This window comes from Vidua chalybeata, chromosome 13 (assembly GCF_026979565.1).
Source record: "Vidua chalybeata isolate OUT-0048 chromosome 13, bVidCha1 merged haplotype, whole genome shotgun sequence".
Lineage (NCBI taxonomy): Eukaryota > Metazoa > Chordata > Aves > Passeriformes > Viduidae > Vidua > Vidua chalybeata.
Window position 1 is genome coordinate 1,058,406 of NC_071542.1, and position 24,855 is coordinate 1,083,260.

The 24,855-nt window shown below is 40.9% G+C and overlaps 1 protein-coding gene across 1 annotated transcript; it reads right to left on the bottom strand.

Annotated features, from left to right (window-relative positions):
* On the bottom strand, nucleotides 1–21,792 carry TSPAN3 (tetraspanin 3). Its single transcript, XM_053954701.1, has 7 exons — nucleotides 21,644–21,792; nucleotides 10,820–11,011; nucleotides 9,715–9,789; nucleotides 6,039–6,140; nucleotides 5,564–5,716; nucleotides 5,223–5,306; nucleotides 1–952 (listed from the first exon to the last, which is right to left on the bottom strand). Exons 1-7 carry the CDS (start codon nucleotides 21,704–21,706, stop codon nucleotides 860–862), a joined length of 762 nt encoding a protein of 253 aa, XP_053810676.1. The 5' UTR covers nucleotides 21,707–21,792; the 3' UTR covers nucleotides 1–859.
* Between the last annotated feature and the right edge of the window lie 3,063 nt (nucleotides 21,793–24,855).

The following is a 24,855-nucleotide window of genomic DNA, read 5'->3' on the forward strand; positions in this document are numbered from 1 at the left end:
TTTATAGGGAGGATAAACAGAGATTTATTTAATCAGGTTTATTATTTACAGTTGAGATCACTTTCACATACTACTTTGCTACTCTACATGGCTACATTGTTTCCAAACCAACTGAAGGTCTACAGTCTAACAGTTCACTCAACACATAAAACGCTCTTCATAGAAAAATGAAATATTTCATTATAGAACAGTAGTGCATACATTATACTCCTGAAAAGCCAGCTTGTATTTTAAACCACTAATGTTTGAAAGACTGGATCTCTGAATGTCAAAATTGCAGTCACATAATCCTAAAATTGGTTAGTTTTTTTTTCCCCTACAATTTCTTTATATATAAAGTGTACTGGACTTAAGTGTTTTTTTCTTTTTTTAAAAAGTGACACTGGTGAGGGGCAAGATTAAAACATTTTTTCTTCTCAAATTAAATACAGCTGGCTTCCTTTGTACAACTTTGGCCAGAAAAGTTCCATGTAATGAAGGTTTAAGACTTCCTCTCTGTATATGCAAGAATCAGCCAGTTAATGCTTAGAGGTAATCTACCAAAGTAGGCACACATCCTTTGACTTTCATATCAACCAAATTACACTTAACTTGCAAATGGTTCCTGAAATTAGAAAGTTTACTAGCATACTAAAACATTTAGATACATGAATAGCTGGCTAAAACAGTGAAAGTCACAGGTAATTCTATGGGTTTTGTAAAGCTGTTGTTTTGCCCTTCACCAGTGCACAGTGCGGCTGCCCTCATGTCTGAAAGGTGTGCTTGGACTAAGCTTGGGGCAAGAAAGCTATGGAAGTAAAGCTGGCCCATTCACCTTCCAGGAAGTGGGGAAGATTGAACTGCATGTTGGAATTCTCTTCTAGGCATAGGTTCCACCAGCAATGAGCAGCTCGTAGGCAGGATCCCGACTCCTCCTACATAGAACTATACAGGCACACAACATGCCCAGAAGCTGGGAGAAAAAACAGAGAACAAGCTTGAGTACAAGGGAGATGCTTCAAGAGACTCAACCTCAGCACAGGCTGCCAGCACGCTTCGAGACTGTAACCAACATAAATGGCAGCAAACGACCGTTCCTGAAAGAGCCTTGGCTCCTGCTGCAAACTCCCAGGGCCACAAACTCCAGCCTCATTTTCTTATGACGTTATCCCGGACATCTAAAACAAGACCTTTTTTTTTGGTCAGCCACTTGTATTCTGCCTTAGTAATTCAGATTCAGATGGAAGAAACTCCTAATGTTTTTTAATGAAAGATACAGATTTTTAGATACCATATCTGGTATGGTAAATTCAAGTGCAATTCAAATGCATCAGCTTAACAGCTATGATGAGAATGGGCTTTTGAAAGAGACTTCATAAAACTCTCTCTGTGAACATGTCATATTAGAAAGCTTAAATCTAAGGCAAATAATTCACTTTTAGACATGATAAAATTCACAGTACCACAACTGTGCTGGCACGCTTACCAGGATTTAGGGTATGATCACCCTGTGCCCACTTACAAGACTTAAACCATGTGAATAATCAGGGATACAGGACATGGTATTTTAAAGAAGTTACATGTTTATTGAATAAGACTGTACCAACTGAAAAACAGCAGGTATAGTGTTGTGTTCTGTGGTTTACAATAACTGGCAATAGCTTCTAGTAAAGTATGGGATTGTATTGATTTGGTTGTATGCATGGAAGTTTATTCACAGATGCAAATACTTCAGGAGGCTCCTGTCCTATCTCTGGATTATAAAGCACCACTCTGAACACAACGTGATTGCTTAAAAAAGAACCCAGTCCAAAAATACACCGCAAAAAAACCCCTCGGACAGAAAGCAAGCTAGAATGAAATGGGTGAGCAGACAAGTGCAGATCTTCCTCTCTGATACAGCAAAAGCCCAGTGAAGGTAGTACTGGGACAAAAGGAGAATTACTGACTTTAAAAATACAGGCCAATGCAAACATCAGATGTGTAACAAGCTTTAAAACTAAATGTACACACAATATCGTACTCCAGTCTGCTGAAAGACTGAAAACAGAATGTTTAAAAATCCCAAATCTAAATATGCAGTGGTTAGGAAGAGGCATGACGAAATTCTATTATGAGCTTTTAGCCTCCTGGAAAGGAACAAGCTGTAAAGATCAATACTCTTCTTTGTCTGCAGTGCTTTGGACGTACAGCAGAAACCAGCTCAGGTTAAAAAAAGCATATGGATGGAGAAACACAGCATGGTACTTCAGCTGTTGTTAAGAACAGTACCTTTCTTCACTTAGGTGGTTCCAGCTCACAGACTGACTCCTAAATATATTATCATAGAATCATGAGATGGTTTGGGTTGGACAGACCTTTAAAGGCCATCCAGTCAAGCCCTCCTGCAACAAGCAGGGACATCAACTACATCAGGGTGCTTAGGTTCATAAATTCGTGTCAGAGCAAGAGGAAAAAGTCACATGGGAGAATGACTCGTCATGGACACAGCCCTTCCAAGTGAGGAGGGAATATCTACAATTAAACCCACTGCAGTTAGACTTGTAAAATGGAGAGCTTAGGGTAGTGGCCAGTGGCTACAGAACTCAAGAAGGCTCACAGCCTGCACGTACAAAAACTTCTCTGCTGTTCAAAGCCAGGATAAAATGAGAAGTGTGATGCAGAGCAACACCTCCTTTAGTCTTTTGCTAGAATTCATTCTACCCATGTACATCAAATGGATAAAAGTAGATCCAGCACATTTACAGCTATTTGCACAAAGACAACCCTGCTCAACGACTCCCTCGAGATATTTAATTTATACAGTTGTGTCAAATCTCAAACATTCAGGTACTACAGTAAAATCTCATGCAATTAACTTCTGAGTTACTATTTAAACCATTTCTATCCTTAAGGAAGTCTCTGAGCATATTCCTAGAATTCAATTATATTCACAAAAAAGCAACTCATACCTCAATGTTCTCTACAGACATTATTTATTATGTCATTAGAAAAATGCTAGGACCTCTAAACATTTCAAGGCATTTGAGTCTGTTTCTCTTTGGTTGCTGTTTAATATTGTCAACAGCTATTTTAGACATCTATGTTGAGGAAGGATCCATGCATCCTCCTCTTCAACAGCATTCAGGGAAGTTTAGACACCTCCTGCATTCAGGAGGTTTGTTTAGTTTATTAATTTTAGTTTTTTATTTGCCTGCTAGCAATAATTACATTCAATCTTTCCCCAAACCAATTTTGTACAAAAATTCACTGGCTGTATATACATGTAAATGATCATCAGCCACAAAAGCTGTGTCTTTGCTGCCTTCAGTTTGCCTCCTATCTATTAATAGTTCTGTGCTGGGACCAGGGAATTATTGCACATTGGGAAAATCCCCATGGTAACTGAAACATGAACATACCAAAAATTACTTCTATGCAGAAGAAACGAAGTTGTTAATACATTTCAAGCCTTGCAAAAATACTCTTCTCAGTCTTAATTTTAAAGCAATTACTGAAGGTTAAATTTGTTAACTATAGGCTATCAGAGGTAATGAACTTTGAACAGCTTCATTGCATAACAAAATAATCTGTTCAGAGGGGACTGTGCAGCCAGCATAGGGAAGGTAGCAAAATTCACAAATGGTAAGAAAAACATAATCATTCCTCTAAATTTACAGCTCCAAGTTACAGCTATGTGCTGAAATTTACATTCCAGCTCCCCTTCAGTTAGCCCACAGACCATTTTGCTCACAATTGGGCCAAGTACAGACTTGAATTCTGTATGGCAAAGACAAAGATGTCAGAACTTTTGTCTCGAATTTCAGGAGATAAATAATAGAACAGTTTGAACAGAAGGGTGCAAGCAGCCACACTGCCATTGCAAGCATGTGTCAAACTCTGGGCCAGGGCCAGAAAGGATTATAACTGTGCTGCATTTTGGGGCAGACCTGTTCATCAACCTGCAAACTCCAAAACTAAGAATAATGCCTCCTCTTGGGATGGATTCACCCCGGCCAGTTTCGTAAGATTTTCCACACCTTTTTCCTGACATAAAAAAATTCTGTCACAGTAACTATGGTTGTGGTAACACATTAATTTTCAGTACACAAATACATTTAATTGTTCAAGCAGATCAAGTATTGCCTTAACAACTGAAGTTTTAAGGAAGACAATTAAAACTATACCTTCCACTCAGGAGACTGAGCACAGATCTCACCAAATCTGAAGTTCCACAGTTGAAGCAATCTGGGACTGAACAGTTCAAATGTTACAAGGATGTCCTCATAGTACTGTATACACTACTATGAGTACATCCTTGTAACACTGAAACACAAAGGGAACAACCCTCTTTTCACAAGACTGTTTGCAAAAGATTATTTACCTTCAAACATACAATCCAGCTCAAAAGCTGCTTTTCAAAACAAAAGTGCTTGAACTGTCGGACTTGACAAGTATGTTTTCTGAATTCAAATACCATTAAGAGCACTAAAGTAACTTTGAAATTAGTTTTTAAGTCTCCTGGGATTCAGCATAGGTACTACATTGCTCAGAGACCATAACATAGGCATAGTCTGAAAATAATGTCGTTTATGTACTAAGTCTGCCAGCTGATGAGCATTCCAAATTTCAATTTCACAAATATGTGTGGGAGACAGTTCTAGTATTATTTTTTTTCTTCCTTAAAATTTAATAAATACTAATATACACATTAATTTATTTCCTCAGTTATCTTTTTATGATCAGGGTAACTGTAACAAAGGTCATGGAAGGGTCTCCAGTTTAGAGCCTCTTTATTTAAGTCCAAAACCCAAGAAATCTTCAAGACACAGCAAAGCTCAGTTGCCCATGAGCAAAGCACACTATCAAAAACCTAGGTGTATCTCCTGGGTGGTCCTGACATTATTTGTACACCATGGAGCATAGTTAAGATTATGTACCTCTTAAAACAGGATGAAAAATGAGCTGTTTAGAAGTTGGAAATTAAACACTATGCAAAATCTTCAAGAGTTAAATGCCATCAGAGGACATTTATGATACTTACTACCTAGATAATTAAGTTTTCACAAAATCATTTACCATTTACATCAGAGTGGATTACTGCATATAACACTGACTGTTCAGGTCTAACAGAATATACAGCCACATAGCAGTGGGAAGTTCTGTGTTAAAGGGTAATATCTGTATGTGCATACCTGTAATTATGTGTACTGCAGTTTAGATCTAATTTGAAAGAAGCTAACAAATAAAGAACATTCTCTTACCTGAATAGCAGCGAATGCTAGTGCTGCCCAGATGACATACATCATGATCTCCTGAAGCTTCTTTACAACCAGAGCCTCACACCCCTGAAACAAGTAGGCTTCTTATGTATCAATCTGGCAACCATATTTAGACACACCAAAAAGCCCCAAAAGCATTACACAGGGCAGAAAGATAATGCTAATACTAAAAAAAGTAATTAGATGAAAATTACTCACAGATGAAAAGAGGAGAGAGATGATTAACCACATCTACTTTCTGTTAAAGCAAATACAGCCAAGATTTGATTTCCCCCAAAGAAAGTGAATTGTGGCTGTGTGAGTTCATGTTGTGGCTGCCTTACCTCCGAATAAAGGTCCATGGGGCGGGTCAAACTGCCAGTGCAATTGCTGAGGGCTGCTTTGCAACAGCTGAGGGGCACACTGTTGTTTTTAGTTTGTTTGAACCAGACAGTATTCTCCCAGTCTGAATAGTTATGGATCCCACAGCAGCGCAGCTGGAAAATCAGACAGGTAAAGAATTAAATTCTAACTGCAATACCAAGAGGACAAGTATATTATGTTCCAATGCAGAAAAATGCTTAAGTACTACATATTTGAATACAAGCACAGATTGAGAGATAGCTAATTATATAAAAATTTATCTCCCCGTCAGCAATAATACTAATTTTAACCAAGTTAAGCTATTTGTTGTCCATTCAGCCATTTCCTAGATTTGTCAGAGTGGAGGAAGGACAACTACAGAAGCAGCAGAACAACAGCATGTGTGTTTTAAGGACAGAAAGGAGTGGAAAACTGGCACGTGTCTCGCTGTCTCACCTGCCTCTGTACATAGTCAATAGCACGACTGGCTGCATCGGGATTGGTCCCGTTGTATCGATTGTACACTTTCCGAATGCTGTGATCCACTTCATCCTCCACCTAGGAGGGGGTAGGAAAGCAGCTGCATTAGCTCACCAGCAGAAGTAGCACAGGTTAGGTAACATTATTTTGCTTCCAGCTACAGCATTTCAGGAAACCAAGGTAACTCCCCATCATCTGAAATCAGCATAATCCAGTGGTACAGATTCCTAAAGTTCAACCCTGACTTTTGCGAAGATGTTGCCAGCTTGCAGCTACAGGAGAAGGAAAATCCAGGCAGCTACTGTCCAGATCTTAGGCAAAGAAGCTTTGCACTGTCTCTCAGAAAAGGAACATGCTTTTCCTGTGACACGGTGGCAGACATTTCATGAAGTTAAGGGCTCTCCATAAGAACAAGCACTCACCTCTCTACTTCAAGGTTCCAAACCAAAACCACTATAACCATCTGGGCTAACTCATTCCCCTTGGGACTGCGAGAATATTGGGATCAAAAGGTACTAAGTCATACCACCTATTCCTCTGGTTGAAGCACAGGTAAATAAATTCTCAAAGATGCCTTCTGACTGACCCTACAGTGACCAGGCCCTGTCCAGCCACAGTCTCCCAGGGCTTCCCAAGGAACCCCGAGGGCAGTACATTGTGTATAGCACCATTTACTGCAACAGGTCTTAGAACTACTGTGACTGAGTCAAGATGCTGTCAAGTGCATGTGTTGAAATGGATGCCACTCAAGAACCATCACTTGTTGCCTCAAAAGGCATTCTATGATGCCTGCTTTGGAGGAAATCTTACTAGAACCTTTTAAGTACTATATTTTACTGTAAACTATTACTTAAATAATACACAGTTTAGTGTAGATAAACATTTGTGCAATTTTAAGATTAGCGCTGGTTTGATTTTTTCTATCACAGGAATTATGTGCAAGGAATGCAATTTTAGGACTGAGCACTAAGCATGCATATTTTTCACATTTGCAAGCTACAGCAGGAAGGTCTTGTCAACACATCATTCCTTAAAATACTTTAATGGAAGATTTTTCTGCAGCAATAGCACAAGCTGAATTCCACCACCACCCCCTCCTCAAGAATGCTGCCTATTTCAAGACAGGTATGCATAAAAGTCAATTTAGCCTGCACAGGCAACTTGTTTCAGACCAGTTTAAAATCAATTGTTTGATGATTTAACTAACTTGATTTACATCTCCAACTCATAACAAAACAGCTGTTCAATCTGTCACATACATTTTAAAATAATTCATTTCAGTGCTTGTTCGTGCATCATTTGGCTTGCAGTTCAATCAGGGCAACATTATGCCTGAAAACTATGCAAATTCCATAAGATCCAAAGAGAAATCACTAGCTCTAGTTAACTGGCAGGTTTAATGAAAAATGAAGAGAGTGAACCCCTCCACCCAGAGGAAAAAGGCTTGCAGGTCCTCAAACAACCAAGCCCGTTTAATTCCTGCTGGCACTTCCAAAAAGTCTGACTTTTACAGCTAAGGACCAATGCTGGAAGGCTCTGCAGCAGCTCAGCCCATCTCAGCAGGGCCTGGGCACGTTTCACATGGTTCTGAAAGAGTCTGAACAGGACCAACACAGGTTTACAGAGGCATGCTGGAAAATTAAGCAATTTTAAGATCAATAATGGTATCTTAAGAGAGCACAGTGCCACTTCCTTGAGGCATTATGCTCAAGGTTACTTGGTACCAACAACTGCTATGACTTTAATCTTTTCTTTTGTTTTCATGTTTGCAGGGTGAACACAAAGTACTTCTAACATGGTTCATGTGCCTTTAGAAAAACAAGGCTCCCAGAGATGTATACACACCGTGTCAAAAAAAAACAGACCGAAATTAACAAAGCTGACTTTTTTATCCTGGCAAAAATAATCAGAAGGCTAAGCAAACTTCCCCTCCCAGCTCACTGGTAATAAATTTATTTCTGTTGCACTTGAAATGGATTTAAGTTTAAGATGCTAGATACAGCAGGGTATTAGAAAATTGCCATCTTTACTAACAAAACAGGACCTGTCTGTCCTTTACAAAGATTTACGGCTCAGTTTTCAAATACTGACTTTCACAAACAGCTTAACATAAGATTAAGCTGCCACCAAAACCAGACAAGCTTTCCTCTTCTTCCAAGCTCTGGCCCTGCATTTCCTACTGCAGTGAAAACTGCATGAGAGCAAACCAAAAAAAAGAGAAGCAACAGGAACTTCCACGCAGCTGGGCAAGGAAGATCCATGCATCTGCTTGTATCTGCTGTGAATACTGCTCACTGAAAAAGAGCAAGTCCCTTCAAGATGGGAACATGGAAGACAGTAACATGACTATTGCTTAGTCCAGATCAGATCCATGGTAATTCCTGCACATATTAAAATATTCCTCTGCAAGTACTGAAACAGAAGGAAACCACTGAGATCAACATAAAAGAATCCACTTCCTACTCTGCCCTGGAATTGTAGTGCTTTCCTCAGTGGCATCTTAAGGTCTACTTCCACTAAAAACCTTAGAATCCCCAAGGATCATCTCAGTTCACTGCCAAGATACCAGAAATCAAATGCAAAGCATGAGAAAAACAAATTTTGAGCTCAAGCATGGCCAGCAGAGCACTTCTGTTGAAGCAGCCTATTCTAAGTGTCATGCATCAGGTCTGTAACACAAACACTTCAAGGTCGTGTGGTCAGCTGCTTACTCAAAGCAGCCTTCCCTGGGACCCAAACAAAACCACCACTTTTACTTCCAAGCTGTCTCCCCATTTGTTCCAGGAGAGCAGGAGAGAATGCTGAACCTGTGAGACCTGTGTTGTTCAAACAAGGCCAAAGTAAATGGTACTGTAGTTCAGCTTGCTGGTAAGATATCCCTGAGTGTCCTACACTGCAAACATGCTCCATGTCACAGCTAAAATGCCTTCTCAGGCTTTTGGGGTTTTTTTTCCCCAGAATTTAGATTGAGACACATCAAAAACTAAACTGTAAACTGTGCTAGTTGGAATTTTCTTCAAGGTACACTGTGGCACCTCTAATACCATGTAATATATTTCTATCATATATTATGTTGGAAGAAACACATCTAATTTCATTTTTTCTGGTCCTGTTTCTTAATTCCTTTAAACAAACAGTAGGAGAAGTTGTAATTTGTTTAGCTATAATCCCTGCCAACAACCTGAGTAATGCTAGAAAGTATACATGAACACATTCAATCTATTTCATTTTATTATTATGCAGTGTTAGTTTGCACACCAAAACACATGACAACATTGAAGTTATTGCATATCAAAAAAATATGCCCTATGTTCAAACACTGTGTAGCCTCAATCATTCACAAAGTCAAAGCATAAACAAATTAGAAGACATCTGGAAAATGTAAAGGTACCAATTACTGTGACTTTCTTCTCCCGTTTAACTGCTAATGATGTGTTCCAGGTATTTTTTTGCCTACAAGATAGCTCTCTGCATTCATGTTCTAAATTTTAAGGTAGTGGTATCACAAATTAATCCACTCAGATGTCTGATTTTAATCCCTTAACAAACACCCATTAACAGTTCTACAGAATCAAACATGGTGAAGATTACACCTCTGTTTTATGGTCAGAAGTCACAGAACAAAACATAACTGAAACTGAGAAGTTCTTACCTTTGCTCTGTAAATGTATCCAAGAACCACAACCACAACTTCGGTGATAAAAACCAAGAGCAAGATGATCACAAACTGCAAAATACAATCAAAAGTGTTTGTGCAAATAGTTTCATTCATTTGCCTAATGAAAGACTCCATGCAATTTTTCTATTTAAAGTTATTTTTGCCGCAAGGCTTTGATTTAACAGATAATTTAATGCAGGCACTTAAATTGACCAAACGAGCCCAGAATTCATTCAAGAAACTTTAGTGTTCACAGCTTCACCAAGTAATAAGAAGTTGTCCAGTCAGGCAAGTCCAGCTGTCATTAGTACTGAAAATACCATACTGCCGGTCTTTAATCAAGTGTTTCTTTCTTCTTTGTTAGATAAATAGAAATGTATCATCAAAGAGGCTACCCAAGGAGTCACTTAGAGTGGTAGATGGACTAAGGGAATGTTTCTTCAGATTAAGCTCTGTAACAACTGGAAAAGACAGCAAGCTATGCATTTATCGTTCTATATTTAAGAGCACTTTTAAAGAAGTCTACAAAGCACTCAATAAAAGAAGCCCCAAACAAGCCCCAAACCCCCTTGTGGGAACAATTCAAATACCAGCCTCTCCTCTTCCCCAGTTTTCAAGCCAAAGTTACAAATACTTGGAAACACAGGGCATAAAATACTGCAAACCAAGTGTCCCAAGCAAGCCATGAAGACAATAATCAGGCCTTATGACGACCCTTAGTTAACCCTGACGCAAGACACTTAAAGCAAGAAGGCTCCTGAATCACTTTTCTCTCCTTCCACTTCAGCTTTTCAACCACAACAGACAAAAGTGAGATTTAAAAACTGTTATGACTTAATCATATGGTTTTACACTTTTTAATGAGATTACCACAGTTCTAAAAAAGGTAAAACTGAGAGGCCTTCTGCTGCTACAACTGTTTAATTTAACACCTTTATTCACAGCATAAAATTGAAATAAGATGTTCCTTAAAAAAAAAAAGCAGATAACTTTTAAGGCCATAAAGAAAAAACTTCAAAGTAATATTTTAGGAGTTTATGAAGAGAGAAGGCAGCTGAATATACACCAGGCCAAGACTCTGTAGGAGCTCTGCACTCACCGTAGCCAGCCCACAGCGACTCTCTCGAATGGTAGCGCAGCACCCAATCAGTCCAATAATGAAAAGCAGCGTTCCCACAGCTATGATGATAACAGCTGGAATTAGCGTATAGACATCTTCAAAGAAGTGATCGTAGTCATCATATGTGATGAACACATAGGCTCCCACGTAGCACAGGATGCCTGCTGCTGCCTACAACAGGCACAAAAACATTTTACGTTCCTTAGAACACCAAGCCCTTCCTTCAGCAAGGTAACAATTATTTTAACAAGCACCACAGTGTTCCTCAGAAATGTTGCCAGTTACTATCTATGACCTACTGTTAGAATAAAATAGATGTACACATTGTGAACTTCAACCTCTGCTAGGGAAAGATGACCTGCTAGAAACAAGAGCATTTCTGAAGGGTTCACAGCACTGGAAGAATCTGATTCCAACCAGAAAGCAGGCAGAAACAAACACAAACCACCAACTACTAAAAAGCAGAAGCAAATACCTACGGAAATGTACCATAAACTTGCAAAATTTATGCTCTCAGAAGGAGCGTTGTACAAAATGGTCCTCTGTAAACAAACAAAAAGTCAGCTTAAAGTTACTGCAAAATAAGCCCTATAGGATGAATCTGCAACAGACTTAAGCAGTAAGACACAGCTCTCACATCAATCTGCCAGGACCTTGCCTCCCTTACAGTTACAATGATCCCAACACATCAACACTTTCAATATCTTTAAGCTGAGCAGAGCTAGTAAAAGAGAGACAACTGTTTCTTAAGGAGCCAACTAACACACATTTATTTTTAAATACAAGGGGGCCTTATCAGTTTGTGCTTTACAGATGCCTTTCCTAACTGTCCTCACACTTGCTGCAGATCGAAATATCAATTTGCAGTGATGGACAATATAATCTGAATGTTTCATGACAGGCATTTCCAATGTCCCAATACAAGGCCGAGCTAAAACAATGCACTCAGAAGATGCAAGGGCTAGGCTATGACCTGGGGAATTTCATTTGGCTGTGAAGGGCAGTGTCCCTATTACAAACCAATCCATACCTTGGACACAAGAGCTCTCTCAACTGGAAGGTGACACACTGCAGCTCCAGTCTGAGGGAGAACACTGCAGGCTGCCTCCAGCCAATGCCCCCACTTACTGGCCTTAGAACTTAGGGCAGACACACAAGCAGCAGCAGCTTCCAGTAGCTGTAATACTGCAATGCTGGATTGTGCCAGCGTACAACCAGATGTTCCCTCCATAATTCAGTTGAGGAGGATTAGCCCAGTTGCCAGCACAAAGCAGGCTCAACAATGAATTCAGACCAGGTTGCTCAAGGCTTTGTCTCAAGTCTTGGAAGTGCTCCTTGGAAAGCCTGTTCAGTGTGGCACAGAACAAGACGAAAGGCACCCAGGATTTCAGCCCTGTTTGCTACTACATACTAGATGTATTGCACCATTACTGCAACTCCCTTCTATAAAACAATAGCACACAACCACTACCAGAACGTTACTTTATGTATGGAATATTCCCTGCAGCACTTTGCTACAGAAACACTATGTCAAAGAAAAAGATACTAAGAGCCAGCTCAAAAGAATCATCATCTGCATGGATTTGAGCAATACATTTGACCTCTCCACCTCTCTTTCTGCAGCAAAGGTAATTGTGTACTCTGCAGGAATCTTAAAGGCATCTGGAGGCTCACATTCATCCAATAAAAGGTGCTATGTACATATAAGGAGAGGAAAAACTGAAAATTCAGTAACAAAGACCAAGAGCAAGACATCTTTTCCAGACAAGAGTGAACAAGCTATTGCAAAATCACCCCCTTGCACAGAAGATGTTGAAATGCTAATCCAGCTGTACAAATCCTGCCATATTAGGTACAACATGGCAAAATGCAGACACACACTTTCTGTACACAAAGCAAAGATTCAAAGTAGTGTCACTGAACAATGGAATTACATTAACTGTTGCCTAGCAATGAAGTGTGTGAATGGCAGGCCAGTGATGTAATCTCCTATTTCTAAGAACTAAAATGCTTGTTAGAAATATGGCATGTTACGAGGTGGCAGATGAAAAAACACAGCTGTGGTTGGCATGAGGCAAAGAATATATACCACAAAGCTGAAATCAGAACCATTTGTGAACTCCTTGGTCCTTCTTTTGTTGTAATTTAATTGGCTTCCTCTTTGTTTAAGAAAAATCTGGATCATAACCTGCATAAGGACATACATTTGAAGAATGTATTTGAAGTAAATGGAGTTTAGCCTTACAAAAAATTTAAATCTGTCTACAGGTGTTTTATTTCCTTCCCTACTTCAAGAAGCACATGCGTTTTAAGAAACATTGCTTTTGCAGCCTTTAAACAGATTAAAAGCTGCCTGGTTTGAAGACTTCATTAAATCCCTTCCACATATGGTACAAGAATGACTAATCATCCATGACAGCACTGGGTCTTACATTTTGCTTCTCAACAGTTGAGGAACTGGTGTTTCTGAAACAGACACTGCCTCTGTGATGAAGTGACCACACTCTTCAGAATTACTGCTGCTACCTCTTCAACAAATAATCTGCAGGGGGGAAGGTCCTGAGAGCAGAGGTACCTGCTGGAGCTTGCACAAGGTTTAAAAGCCATGAAGATTAGAACTCCTTCCCCGTGTATCACAGCTGAACACTGTTTTTGAACAGGTGCAGGACCTAGGCTATCACAGAACAATGAAAACAGCAGCACTACCCCGTTAGTTTACATGTAAACAAGTCTGAGATGACCTCCCTTCTCTTTCACATCACATCCACAGGACTGCTTATGTCAGCCTGCTCTAAACCAGGAAGGGGGAGGTCTCTGAAGTGTTTTAGCTGGGGTGAGAAAAGTGCTTTTGAAGCAATCCTTTTTGCTCACCTTTTGATGATTTTCTCTTACTACCTTAAGGCTTGCACCACTGAACAGTCTTAGGAGTGTGTAAGAGGAGTCACTTTGGGTGAAAGACAGGTACAGTTCCCGTGCTGACTGCTCAGAGGTGTTCAGTCAATGGGACTGCACGAGCCCGAGGTCCCTCCCTCTTCAGAGCTCAGCAGTCCCAACATGAGGTCTCAGCACACAGTACAGTGTCATCCACTGATATAAACAACATATAAACACTATGACAGACAAGACACTTGTAACCACACAGAGTGCAGTTTATGTTGACCAGAGCTGCACCAGTTAAATGCACATTTATTACTTGTTGCAAGCCAAGTACAAAGTTGAACATATGTTTTTTAAAGAAAAAAAAAAACCAACCCCAAACCAACTGACTCTCCCCCAGCTAAAACCAAACAACCCACCCCAAAACACCCAAAACAGTACCATGTGCTTAAACCATCTATCTCAAAATAGGAATCATCTAAGGAACCCAAAGTCTGTATAGACACACGGGTAACTTAAAAAAAAAAAATCATCAAATAATCTAGATCTCAATGTTTACCATCCTGCAGAGTAAATAGAAAAGCTTCAAAGTCTGACTTTGCTCAAGTCAAAGACAAATTTATATAAAGCTACTGTGTTTACAATCGTGTATTTCCTATCATTAACTGGAAACCAAATATATGAACTGCACACAGTTCAAACAAGTCTTTGATAAACAGGGCTTGAAGGAAGACTTCTCCAACTTAATCTGCTCAATGCTCTGAATAGAGATGGCAACATTTCCTGAATCTGTGCCAGGTAACATGCATGCTCTAGGGACATGACTGGTTATTCAGCATTCACACATGCTTTTACAGTTGTCTGTATCTAACTCATAGTTCTGAGCCTAAAGCAGCACACTCTTATTTTAGGACAAATTAACCTTCAAAAACATTGATATAAAAGTACAGTCAATGAACACAGCTCATTGCAAAACACTTGAGCAATTCAACATACTTTTCATCAGAAGCAAGTTTCTCAGGCACACAGACCTCTCACAGTTCAGAAAAGGATTGATTTTACCGCTTTAGCTGGAACCTCTCTGGAGTTATTAAAAGCTCAACAATTATGCAAAGAACTAGAGGGTAAACTGGAAGATCCAATGACACAATGATTAGCATCATTCAACCCATTCTGGGAAAGCTCCGTTAGAAATCGAGGTTCTTTGAGTAGCCTTTGGGCTGCTGTGACACAACCTCTTAAGCTCATGGCTGTTTCACAAAGTCAGCTTTCACCTCCCACAGGCCCCGAGGTGTACAAGGCTGTACACTGTCCAGCTGCACCTTGAGACACTTTCAGGGGTTTAGTTTGCTTGTTTGTTTTCTAAGTAGGCTGCAAACACACACCAAGAACTGTTTTCATGTTTTCAGTAATGCTCACACACTGCAGCAGTTTGAAAGCCAAAATTGTGGCTACCTAAGATGATGAGTGTAAGATACTTAAACTTGTTCCACTGATCATTTATTTATCAGCCATGGACACTGCAGCTCCATTTACAAGCAAATTCTTCCTTACACTACCCTAATGATGTTACTGCCAAAGATCAGATCAACACTTACATGCTCATACTTTTCTCTTCACCTTGCTATGGAATTTTCTTCACTTTGGGACCCTAACAGAACACATAGCAGAAGTTCTGAATTTCTTTTGTGGTACTGTTTCAATTAACTTGGCCAAAGAATAGCATTTGTCCCTTTAGAATTGATGTTTTATTCACTGTTTTAAGAAAAACATATGCCCTCTGAACAAGAAAATGAAGGGAGCAGCAAAGTACTGTATCTTAGGAGAAAACACACCTGATATTCAATTAGGCAAGAGAGTACTTCACATTTTTGGTAAGAACACCTACTTAAAAATTCCTACTGCTGCCAACTTTGCCACTGCTGATTGGTAAACGTTGATAGCAACGCAGATACCACTGTAAACCAATTACTCATTTCACTATGGAAATGTCTCTCAAGCATGGGATTGTTAACTGTACCCATTGATATATTCTGACAGACCATCTACATCATCTTTGATAAAAAGAACCTAAGGATAAAGTAAGAAAAAAGCTGCCTACACTAACAGACCCTCAGCATTTCTGCCTGGATCCTGTCCTAGGACAATTCTCCCAACATGTCCGTTACCTTCGTATCACGTTTTTTAAAAAACAAAACACATCTCTACTCTTTTTGAAAGTCTACAGTTATATCAGTTTCATCCTTTCTAATGGCTGTTTTTGTCTATGCACACCAACTCCTGAACATTTCCTACACACAAGCAGGAACACTGGTATTGTGGTCAGCCTCCAGAATTTTGGGCTTAGAACAGTACCTAAACAAGTGGGGGTTTTCCACATTTCTCCATTATTTGACTTCTAGGGTATTTCTGACATTTCTGGTTCTTTCCAACACTAGAGTACTCATAGCCTGATTACTGTCATAAAAAGAAGGGGATGACAAAATTTTTAAGTCTTCCTTTTAGCTTTCTGTTCTTCAAAATTTATTTCCTTAACCTCAAAGGCCCAACTGGATCTCTGAGGTTTATTTCTCTTACAGTCTTTTCAGCACTTCACTGCTGTGTATCTCTCTCCACTCCCCTCCCAAACAAACCCACACCCATACTTGATATTTTCTCTGGTTCCTGAAATTGATGCATAACCAGCTTAGAACCCAATGGTTTCCTGACACTCTGTTCTCAACAGAAATAAATTAACTTGAACGCTGAGCTATAACTGTCTTACAAAATCTTTTGGGAGAAGAAAGACAGGAATTCCATTCAGCTCTGTAACACAGTTAAAGCTATCTTAAAGGCTTATAAAACAAGAAAGCCCTGTAAAATTCAAGCAAGCCAGACTGCTCTGTCTGTACTAGCCACATTCAGGTCTGCAGCACCGTGCCCGAACACTTCACTTTCAAAGGCTTTTCAGGCTACAGCAAAGGCTGAGCTAGGCTGCTTTTGCGTTCAGCATTACATATTTGAAGTGCCACTAATTGCAAGACATAGCGCATCTGCAGTCTTCTACCTCTTTAGAAGCCAAGTTAACAATACAGTCATTCTTTGACATCTTTTTAATCACCAGGGCTGTAACTTGAGCTGGTGCTCTACTATTCCCAGACTCCTTGCTCTGCAGGAGAACAATGATGATGACTCTGTGCTTCAAAGTTCATCAGGTAAAGCGATATTTCCTTGTGCTATTCAAAGGTATCACATTTAGATTTGCAACTTGGTTTTGTTAGGTATTAGACCTTTCAAGCTCAAGTCCTTATGCCTTAAAAATCCCAGGCAAAGACCTGAAACTCATCCTGTAAAGAAACATGAATGACACTACCGTATTGCTTAAAAGCAAATCAAGGTCTCTATTACTAAAATTCAGGACCTGGCCCACATTTGCTATCTGAAAATTCATATTCAAATACTGTAAGTAAAATCACTCAGAGGGCACAACACTTGAGTTTTAAACCTTAAATTTTTAATTAAAAGAACTGATTTTTTTTTAATGCACAGGATTCCAAACCATTATATAATCCTGAAGGATGCACTCTCTTCGCACTACCACAGTGGCAGAAACAGAAAACATTACAATTTTACACCCAGAAGCAACTGTCTTTCAAGCCAAAATGGCTTTGGACAAGTAATCCCTGCAAAGTCACCTTTGGGATTATCCATCGATTAGAGTCTTTGATCACCAAAGAACTCACAAGAAATTTGCTTTAAAGTCCAGAACAGTAACTATTTTCAAGCTCACAATAAACTGGAGAAATTACTGAGCTTGTTGCTATGTGTAAGAGAAAGTGAACTCTAATCTTCCTTTCTACTACTAAATTTGAATGAATTTTCCCATTGCTTCATTTTCTTTGTTTGTCTCTACCAGAAACCCCTAAACCTATTACATACACATTGACTGCTGCAGCTCCTCTAAGAAAATCCTCCATTTCCCCAGACTCTGGCCACTGCACTGTCGTGAGTATGCCCAAGCTGTGCAGGGAGCACAGATCTGTAGAAAGTATTTGTGCTCTACAATTTCTCTGAACAATCATACCAAGAATGTTTTAGAACAGCTTAGTCAAATGAACTGTCAAAGTAATGATTTCAAGCCAGCTAAATAATACAAGAATAACTTAAACTGTTTGCAACTACTGAGTTGGAAGTATTGTAGGAACACAGTTCATTCCTTTCCTGAAGGAGAAGGACACAGAGGTGAAAGATAAAAACCTCAGCAAGCACAGCATATCTGGCACTATTTTAGCAGAGCAGGCTGTCAAAGCACACAGATTCTTTGGGAATATAAAATAGATTCCCTTTTCTGAAGCAAGACCACATAGAACTCTGAATATTTTATCATTCTCTCCAATGAATTAAACTAAGACTGAAAACATTTCCTTAGTATTTTTGTCTTCATCTCATCTTCAAACTGGTTTCAACTGAATTATGCAAGTCACACCATGAAGCCTTAAATTAAGGGCACAAAAATAAACATATGTGACAGCAGTCTTTAGGTATTTGTTCCAGGTAAATATATTTCTTACTCTTTCAAAATTATGCAGACTTTAAATTTAGGAGCTTTCCTGAAGAACATGCTACTCTCAAATACTTTATGATAACTTTTTTTTTTTTTTTTACAATTAGTCATTATCAACACTTCACCAAGGTAACAAAAAATCTTGCTGATTATGAAGATGTATGTACTAAAAGTTACATGACTTTATTTCTAAGCTGTATTGTCTTTCACATCACAATTACTTCCTATGCAATACCCTTCCTTAAAGGACTCAGCATCCCCTAAATGAAGTCACCAGCTGAAGAAATAAATCTTGGGCAAACTTATGGTGAAGGTCAACTGAAGGATTGGCTTTCCTTTGCCATCTATCATATCTACCCAAAAATTAACTCATAGCAACGAGACACTAAGAAACTATTAATCAGATCAGTATTCCCTGGTCTAAGGAGGGCAAGTTTTAACTGATACTTCACATCAATGCATTTCTTGGTAAAGTATTTTTGACCTTCACTCTTTGACAATCATCCAAAATTCAAGCACGTGTTCAACAGAAAATTTATACTCAGCTACTCTTTATGACTACCAGTCATGATACTGTTTTCTTACAGAACTCTATTTTAAAGGCAATATGGGCACCTACAGAAGATGCACTCAATGCTCAACACCCCTGCAAATACAACTCAGTTGAACTGTCAAACTACCACACCAAAAATGTGGAGAGGTGAGTAAAGGCCATTCAGCTTTCTACATGATAAACTAGTACTGCTTTTAGACAGCTTCCACTGCTGTTGCAGTCCTACCAACATGTAGGAAAGCATAGTTAATGTAAGAATTTTACACAGTAGAAAGATGCTTTCCCAAGACAGTAAATGACTTTTTATAGTGTCAATGAAAATTTAACAAGTAGCATAACACTCTTCAAAGTGAGATGAGCTTGTAGAATTGAAATCAGTAGCTGTAGATGGTAAGTGGTTGTCACCTGTCAGCAAGGTCTGATCTGCCACTTTCAGAGTTGAAAGAAATTTGTAAAAGTTAGAACCAAGACTTCAAAGCGTAACAAGCATATATCTCTGCTATTTCTTCATAGCACTGATAACTTTCTGAACATCTCAGTCATAGGACAGATATAAAATCTCTCTGAACATTCACATCCTCCCACAAGTAAGAGACCCAAGGGGTGAGGGCAGAACTTACAACCCACTGTGTAGTCACCACTTGCTACTCCTACAGGTGACCATGAAGATAGTGATAACACACGAGACTGGTATATGAAACCTTAAAGAGAGAGAGCAAATTTACAAAAGCAATTAAAGGAGATTTCATAGTTACTTGACCAATTCTAGGCATTTGTCTACTGTCAAGTCTTGGGAAATCCCAATGATCTAATGATCAATATTGGAACTACAGCACGACAAGCAGAATTCTGTAACAGCACAGAAGCACTTACATTGCCAACTAGAAAGAGCACCAAATGTTAACATACACAGCTCAGTCAACAAACGAGCTATTGACTCTAGCTTGTGAAAGAAAGGCACACCACTGATTTCTGTAACTCACTTTCAGAAAGCCTGCCTCATTCTACATGCAGCTGATGAGCTGCAAGGTTGTTCCAACACAAGCAGCCCAATCACCTATCTGCCAAAAAGCTATCAGCACATGCTGACTTCTTAGGCCGGAGGTGGTTTACAGAATACAAGATTGATGACATTTAAATTTGACATGAAGTACATCTTATCTAAATACAGTCTGTCCATTTTAAATTAAGTCAAGTTTGTCTCAGAAGTGATCAAAAAATTGTAAAGCACGAAGTTCAGCATTACAGAAAATAACTTTGACCCCACCACTGTATGAGTTTAATAATGGCAAACTCCAACATGCAGCTAAATTACTAAATGCAGGAGACAACAAACAATACCTATCCCTAAGCTTTTGGAGCAGGGGAGAAACTACACACAAAACTTGTGTTCATTTACTCCAAACAGAGCCTCGTTTATCAGCAACTACAGAAAAATTTACTTCAAGGTGCCATCAAGAAGGCAACCCACAAAAACTGTGTCCAGTCAAGAACTTTTTAAAGAATGATGTAGGAATCGTTAAAGAGCTTTTAAAACGTCACTTGCAACTATGCATGTAACAAAAAGCCACACCCAACAAAGCAGATTCCAACCTTCCGGCTGCACTAAGAGATTGATGTCACTACTTTTTGCTTTAAAGATAAAGAACGGAGCCTATGCACCTCAGCCAGAATTACAAACTTCTAATCTGCACCACTTAAGGCCAAACATACCTCACCTTCGCTGCTCCTCTCCCAGAACGGATAGGCACACGCATTTGCCTATGCATTCTCCCAGAACGTATAGGCAAATGCTGGTAAGAATGCACAGATATGCGTTTTCCTTGAGCATGATTCATTTCCAGGCACCCTTAAAGAGCATTCCTTTGTAAAAATTCAGTCAAGAACAGTCATCCTGTAACGCCAGTAAGATTTCACATGACTTTCAATAGTAAATGAAGCAGCTATATATAGCTGCACTTTTATGTTCCAACAGCTTGTTAGCCACTATTACGTTTTCAAAGATGCAATCTCTGAACAGCTGGGACAACAGGTATTCTGTTCCTGGAGCTGGGATTAGAGCAGGAAAAAATGCAGTACCTAAATGCACAAAGGGAATTCTTAAAAATCTACAAGCCTATCTTTAATATGATTTGAGAGTTACGCTGTTCTGACAAGCCAGTTATGACAGTGAATACAAAGCCAAGCTAGAGCCTGTACGTCCATCCTGAAAAAGGTCATTTACAGCAACCTACCATCTCTCTTTTGCAAGCTTTTGTCTTACTGCCACTGCAGCCGTGGGAAGTTTCAGCGATACACGAAGCACAGATACCTAAAGACGCACGTCCTGATTTTGTGTCAGCAGCGCAGGAAGAGAGCGGCGCCCCACACGCACCGCCGAGCGCCTGGGATGTCCCGCCGCGGACAGCCAAAGCCCTGGTGGCCACAAGAGCGCTACAAAAATCCAACTGCCTACAGAAATTAAACCGCCAGAGAGCTGAGAAGCTCAATAATGCAAGAAAGAAAAGCTGTATGCGCTTACACAACAGCCTCTACCCCAAGATTCCTAATGCTCGTAAAAAATTCAATGCCAGGTCCAGCTCCCCCACCCTGGAACTTGGCAGGAGGACGGAGAGGGAAGGGACTGCGCCCAGCTCTGGACCCCCACATCCCGCGAAGGCGCTCAGAAGGCCCGTTAAACAGAGAGAGTGTAAATACGAACTGAACCCGTGCGGGGCAGTGGGGAGGGGGGGGCTCCCGGCTCCTGAGCGAGGCCCGCAGCGCTCTCGGGGCCAGGCTCCGACCTGGAACCCCGGAGCCGCCGCCCCTCGCGAGGCGCGGCCGGACTCACCCAGAAGATAAGGTTGAGGAAGACGAGGACGGTCTTGGAGGAGGTGATGCCGCACTGCCCCATGGCGCCGCAGAGCCCCGGCCCGGCGCGTCCCCTCAGCGCCGCCGCACGTGACCGCCGGGCCGCGCGGGCAGCCTAAGATGGCGGCCGCGCGCGTCACGTGGCGCGAGGGGGCGGAGGCACCTAAGATGGCGAACCGCTCCCCCTTCAAGCGGTCCCGCCCTCAGGAGGCGCCGCGCCTGGGCAGTGCCGGTGGCGCCTCAGTGTGAGGGGGTGGTCAGCGCTGCCCTCCAGCCTCGGAACCCAGGCCGCAGAGTATGACAAACACAGCTTCTGCTTCTCGTTCGGCACCCGAAGCGATAATTTTCCGACTACCTCACAATCCTAAAACAGGTGCCAACGAGCTCTGACCATTCACACCCTCCTTCAAAAAGCTGCACCGTAAAGCTGGTGACATCCTCTGGAGACCTTCGGCTCCTGAGGGAAATAAGGCGCCCGATTGCCTCCTGAGGGGAGGTTTGATGGCGGGCCTGTGCCCTCAGGGGCCGTGAGGGCAGCGGCAGGTGGGAAGAGCAGGTGCTCCTGAGGAGAACACACCCAGCCTTTTACAACCTGGACGTTTGTCTGGTGTGGAGAGGGAACGCTCCCAGTAAAGTAAAAGGCTGGCTAAAGTAAAAGACTGTTCCTCACAAACTGTCAGGAGAATGCAGGCGGTGCTAATTCTTGGGTGTTTTGGACGCATCCAAAGAGGGCGGCATTTTCCAACGAAGAGCAAAGGAAAAGTAAGATAAGGAATTACGGTTCCTAGAAGCGGTAACACCAACCCAGGATTTGCTGCCCAATTTATACATAAAGTTTATTTTAGCACGGTCAGGATCCAGCCCTTCATTTTAAGGGCTTTTTTTTTTTTTTCTGTCTCACTAATGGAACCAAACCCTCCCCTCTTCCTTCATGCACCCAGATATATTCCTTGTCCATCTTCCTCTCTTTCTAATCCCCTGCTTTTCCTAGAAATGCCTGTCATTCCTGGGCTGCTCCCTCTTGTTTGGTGAGCTTGTTCTTGGTCCTTTCCCGAAGATTTACTTCTCAGGTGGAAACAAAGCTACCCATGTTATTGAAGGCCTTAACGTTCTAGCAATTGGTCTTGTAAAGGCAGACAAGTACCAATCAGTTATATTGCACTATTCTGTTTCCATGGTAGCAAAGTTAGTTCTTTTTCCTCCTACAGTTTAGGAAGTTATATCCAGACCCAGTTCTGAATACCATGGAGATACTAAGTCTTTTTTCAGCTTTCATTTCAAGTCCTTATATGTTCATGGATGAAACTTCTCAATCTTGCAAGTGTTATCAGACCATTTTCTGACACTAAAAGTTAATTTATGTACCCAGAAGATATGCTTAAGGTTGGTTGCACAATTAATGAGGTTTTGCACTGAATTTATGGCTTGTAGGGTGTGATGGTCTTGTAATTTCTGCTTTTTATGTGCTGTTTATATGTGCTTTATATTACAATCCTGTGACATATGGTATTTTTAAAAGCCTATATAGATGATACTATCAAAAAAGCCATTAAAAGTTGATAGAAAGAAAGCCTTTTAAAGAGAAATTTGATAGGGAAAGGATCAATGGTGTTTAAAAACTCATGGAAAGATTGTAGTACAATGCTGCTGTACAATTTCAACGTTGAAATTAACAGTCTTATCTGATTTTCTGTGTTAATTCCCTCTGCCTTCACAGGTAGAGAAAGATCAGATAGATATATCTCACAGAAATTTTTATTGATTCGTAGGAACTGGTGTTCAATAGAGACCACTGACGTTCGTTTTTTGCATTTGACAGTGAGAGCTGGCAAGGAAGGGCCAGGACTTTGTGCTTGGAGGGGAGCCAAGGGGCTGTGGTGGGGTTCCAGGTTTCTGCACTCAGGGAACACCAGGGACTGGTGGGGAGAGGAGGAGGAGGGGGGAGACTGCAGTGCCTTGAGTTGGCACAGGGTTTGTGTGGGCTGGACTCACACTGCCTGAAAGATAAATGCCAAGTGTTCCTCTAAGCATGGCTCCTGAAAAACACATGAATACAACAGTGCCTGGCATTCTTCTTTGCAGTGCTGCCTCTCTGCTCTCATGCACAGAGTGCTGGCTGCTGGTGAGTGCCAGGGTGGCTTCTTTGCAGGCTCCTGTGCGGGGAAAATACTCTTGGTTCTTTGGAGAACACATGCAAAACTTTTGGGTATCATCAGTCTGTGATTTCAGATCCACAGACTCTGTCTGGGATAAGGTGTGGGCCTGTGCTGGCATCTCATGCCAAGCGTGGCGCACCAGCCAAGTGACATTTGGGGGAAAATGGGATGAATAGTAAGACACCATCAGAAATTGCCCCTCCCCCTTACATGGGAATGCAGGCAGGGAATTCTAGCTCTCTGCAGAGAGGAGGACGGGTGGATGCCTTGCTGAAGTGAGGTGGGGCAAGACAATTTCCAGGAGAGCAGAGCAGACAGCAACGCTTGCAGGAAAGCAGGTTGTAACAAGCACTGTGAACACTGGCTGCAGTTTCAGTATCTGGCTTAAATGAGTTGGATCAAACTGTCTCTAGCACAGCTTTGTTGCTTAGATCTCCACCTTTCTTGATGTGGACAGGTAGCTTGACTGCCAAAATAAGCTTTTGTTTTTAATACAGTTTAAACCTCTTTAAAATTCCTCAGAGAATGGTTATTCAGCGTTTCACCGCTTGTGACTGTCATCATAGCAGTGTTTTCAGAAACGTGTACCAGAAATGAGTACAAGGACATCCTGCACTTCCCCAGCCTCTGAGAGAGGAAGAGGATCAAAGGCTGGGAAGGGTGCAGGGCAAGAGTGGCCCAAAGGTCTCAAGTGCAGAATGGGTGCTAGCAAGATGCTCGTGTGTGACCTCGCCAAGGCTCACTCTCTGGCTCTCAGTGGCACACACTGTGCAGGTTGGCTGGGTGCCTGGTTAAGGTAAGAGGCTGCAGAAGCTGTTTTGCAGACTCAGAAAAGCAGAGACAAATGTGCAAGAAAATACAGTAACGATGTCATTTGACCTCCAGTTTAATTATGCCCGATTCAACTCTCAGAAGTTTTAAACACCAGGAGCTAAATTCTGTGGACATGGTGCACTTTGCTTTGGTGCAGTTGAGTCTGGACTGTCATAAATCACTCATCTAGCAAGGCCTGTAGAAAACTCCACAGCAGCAGTAA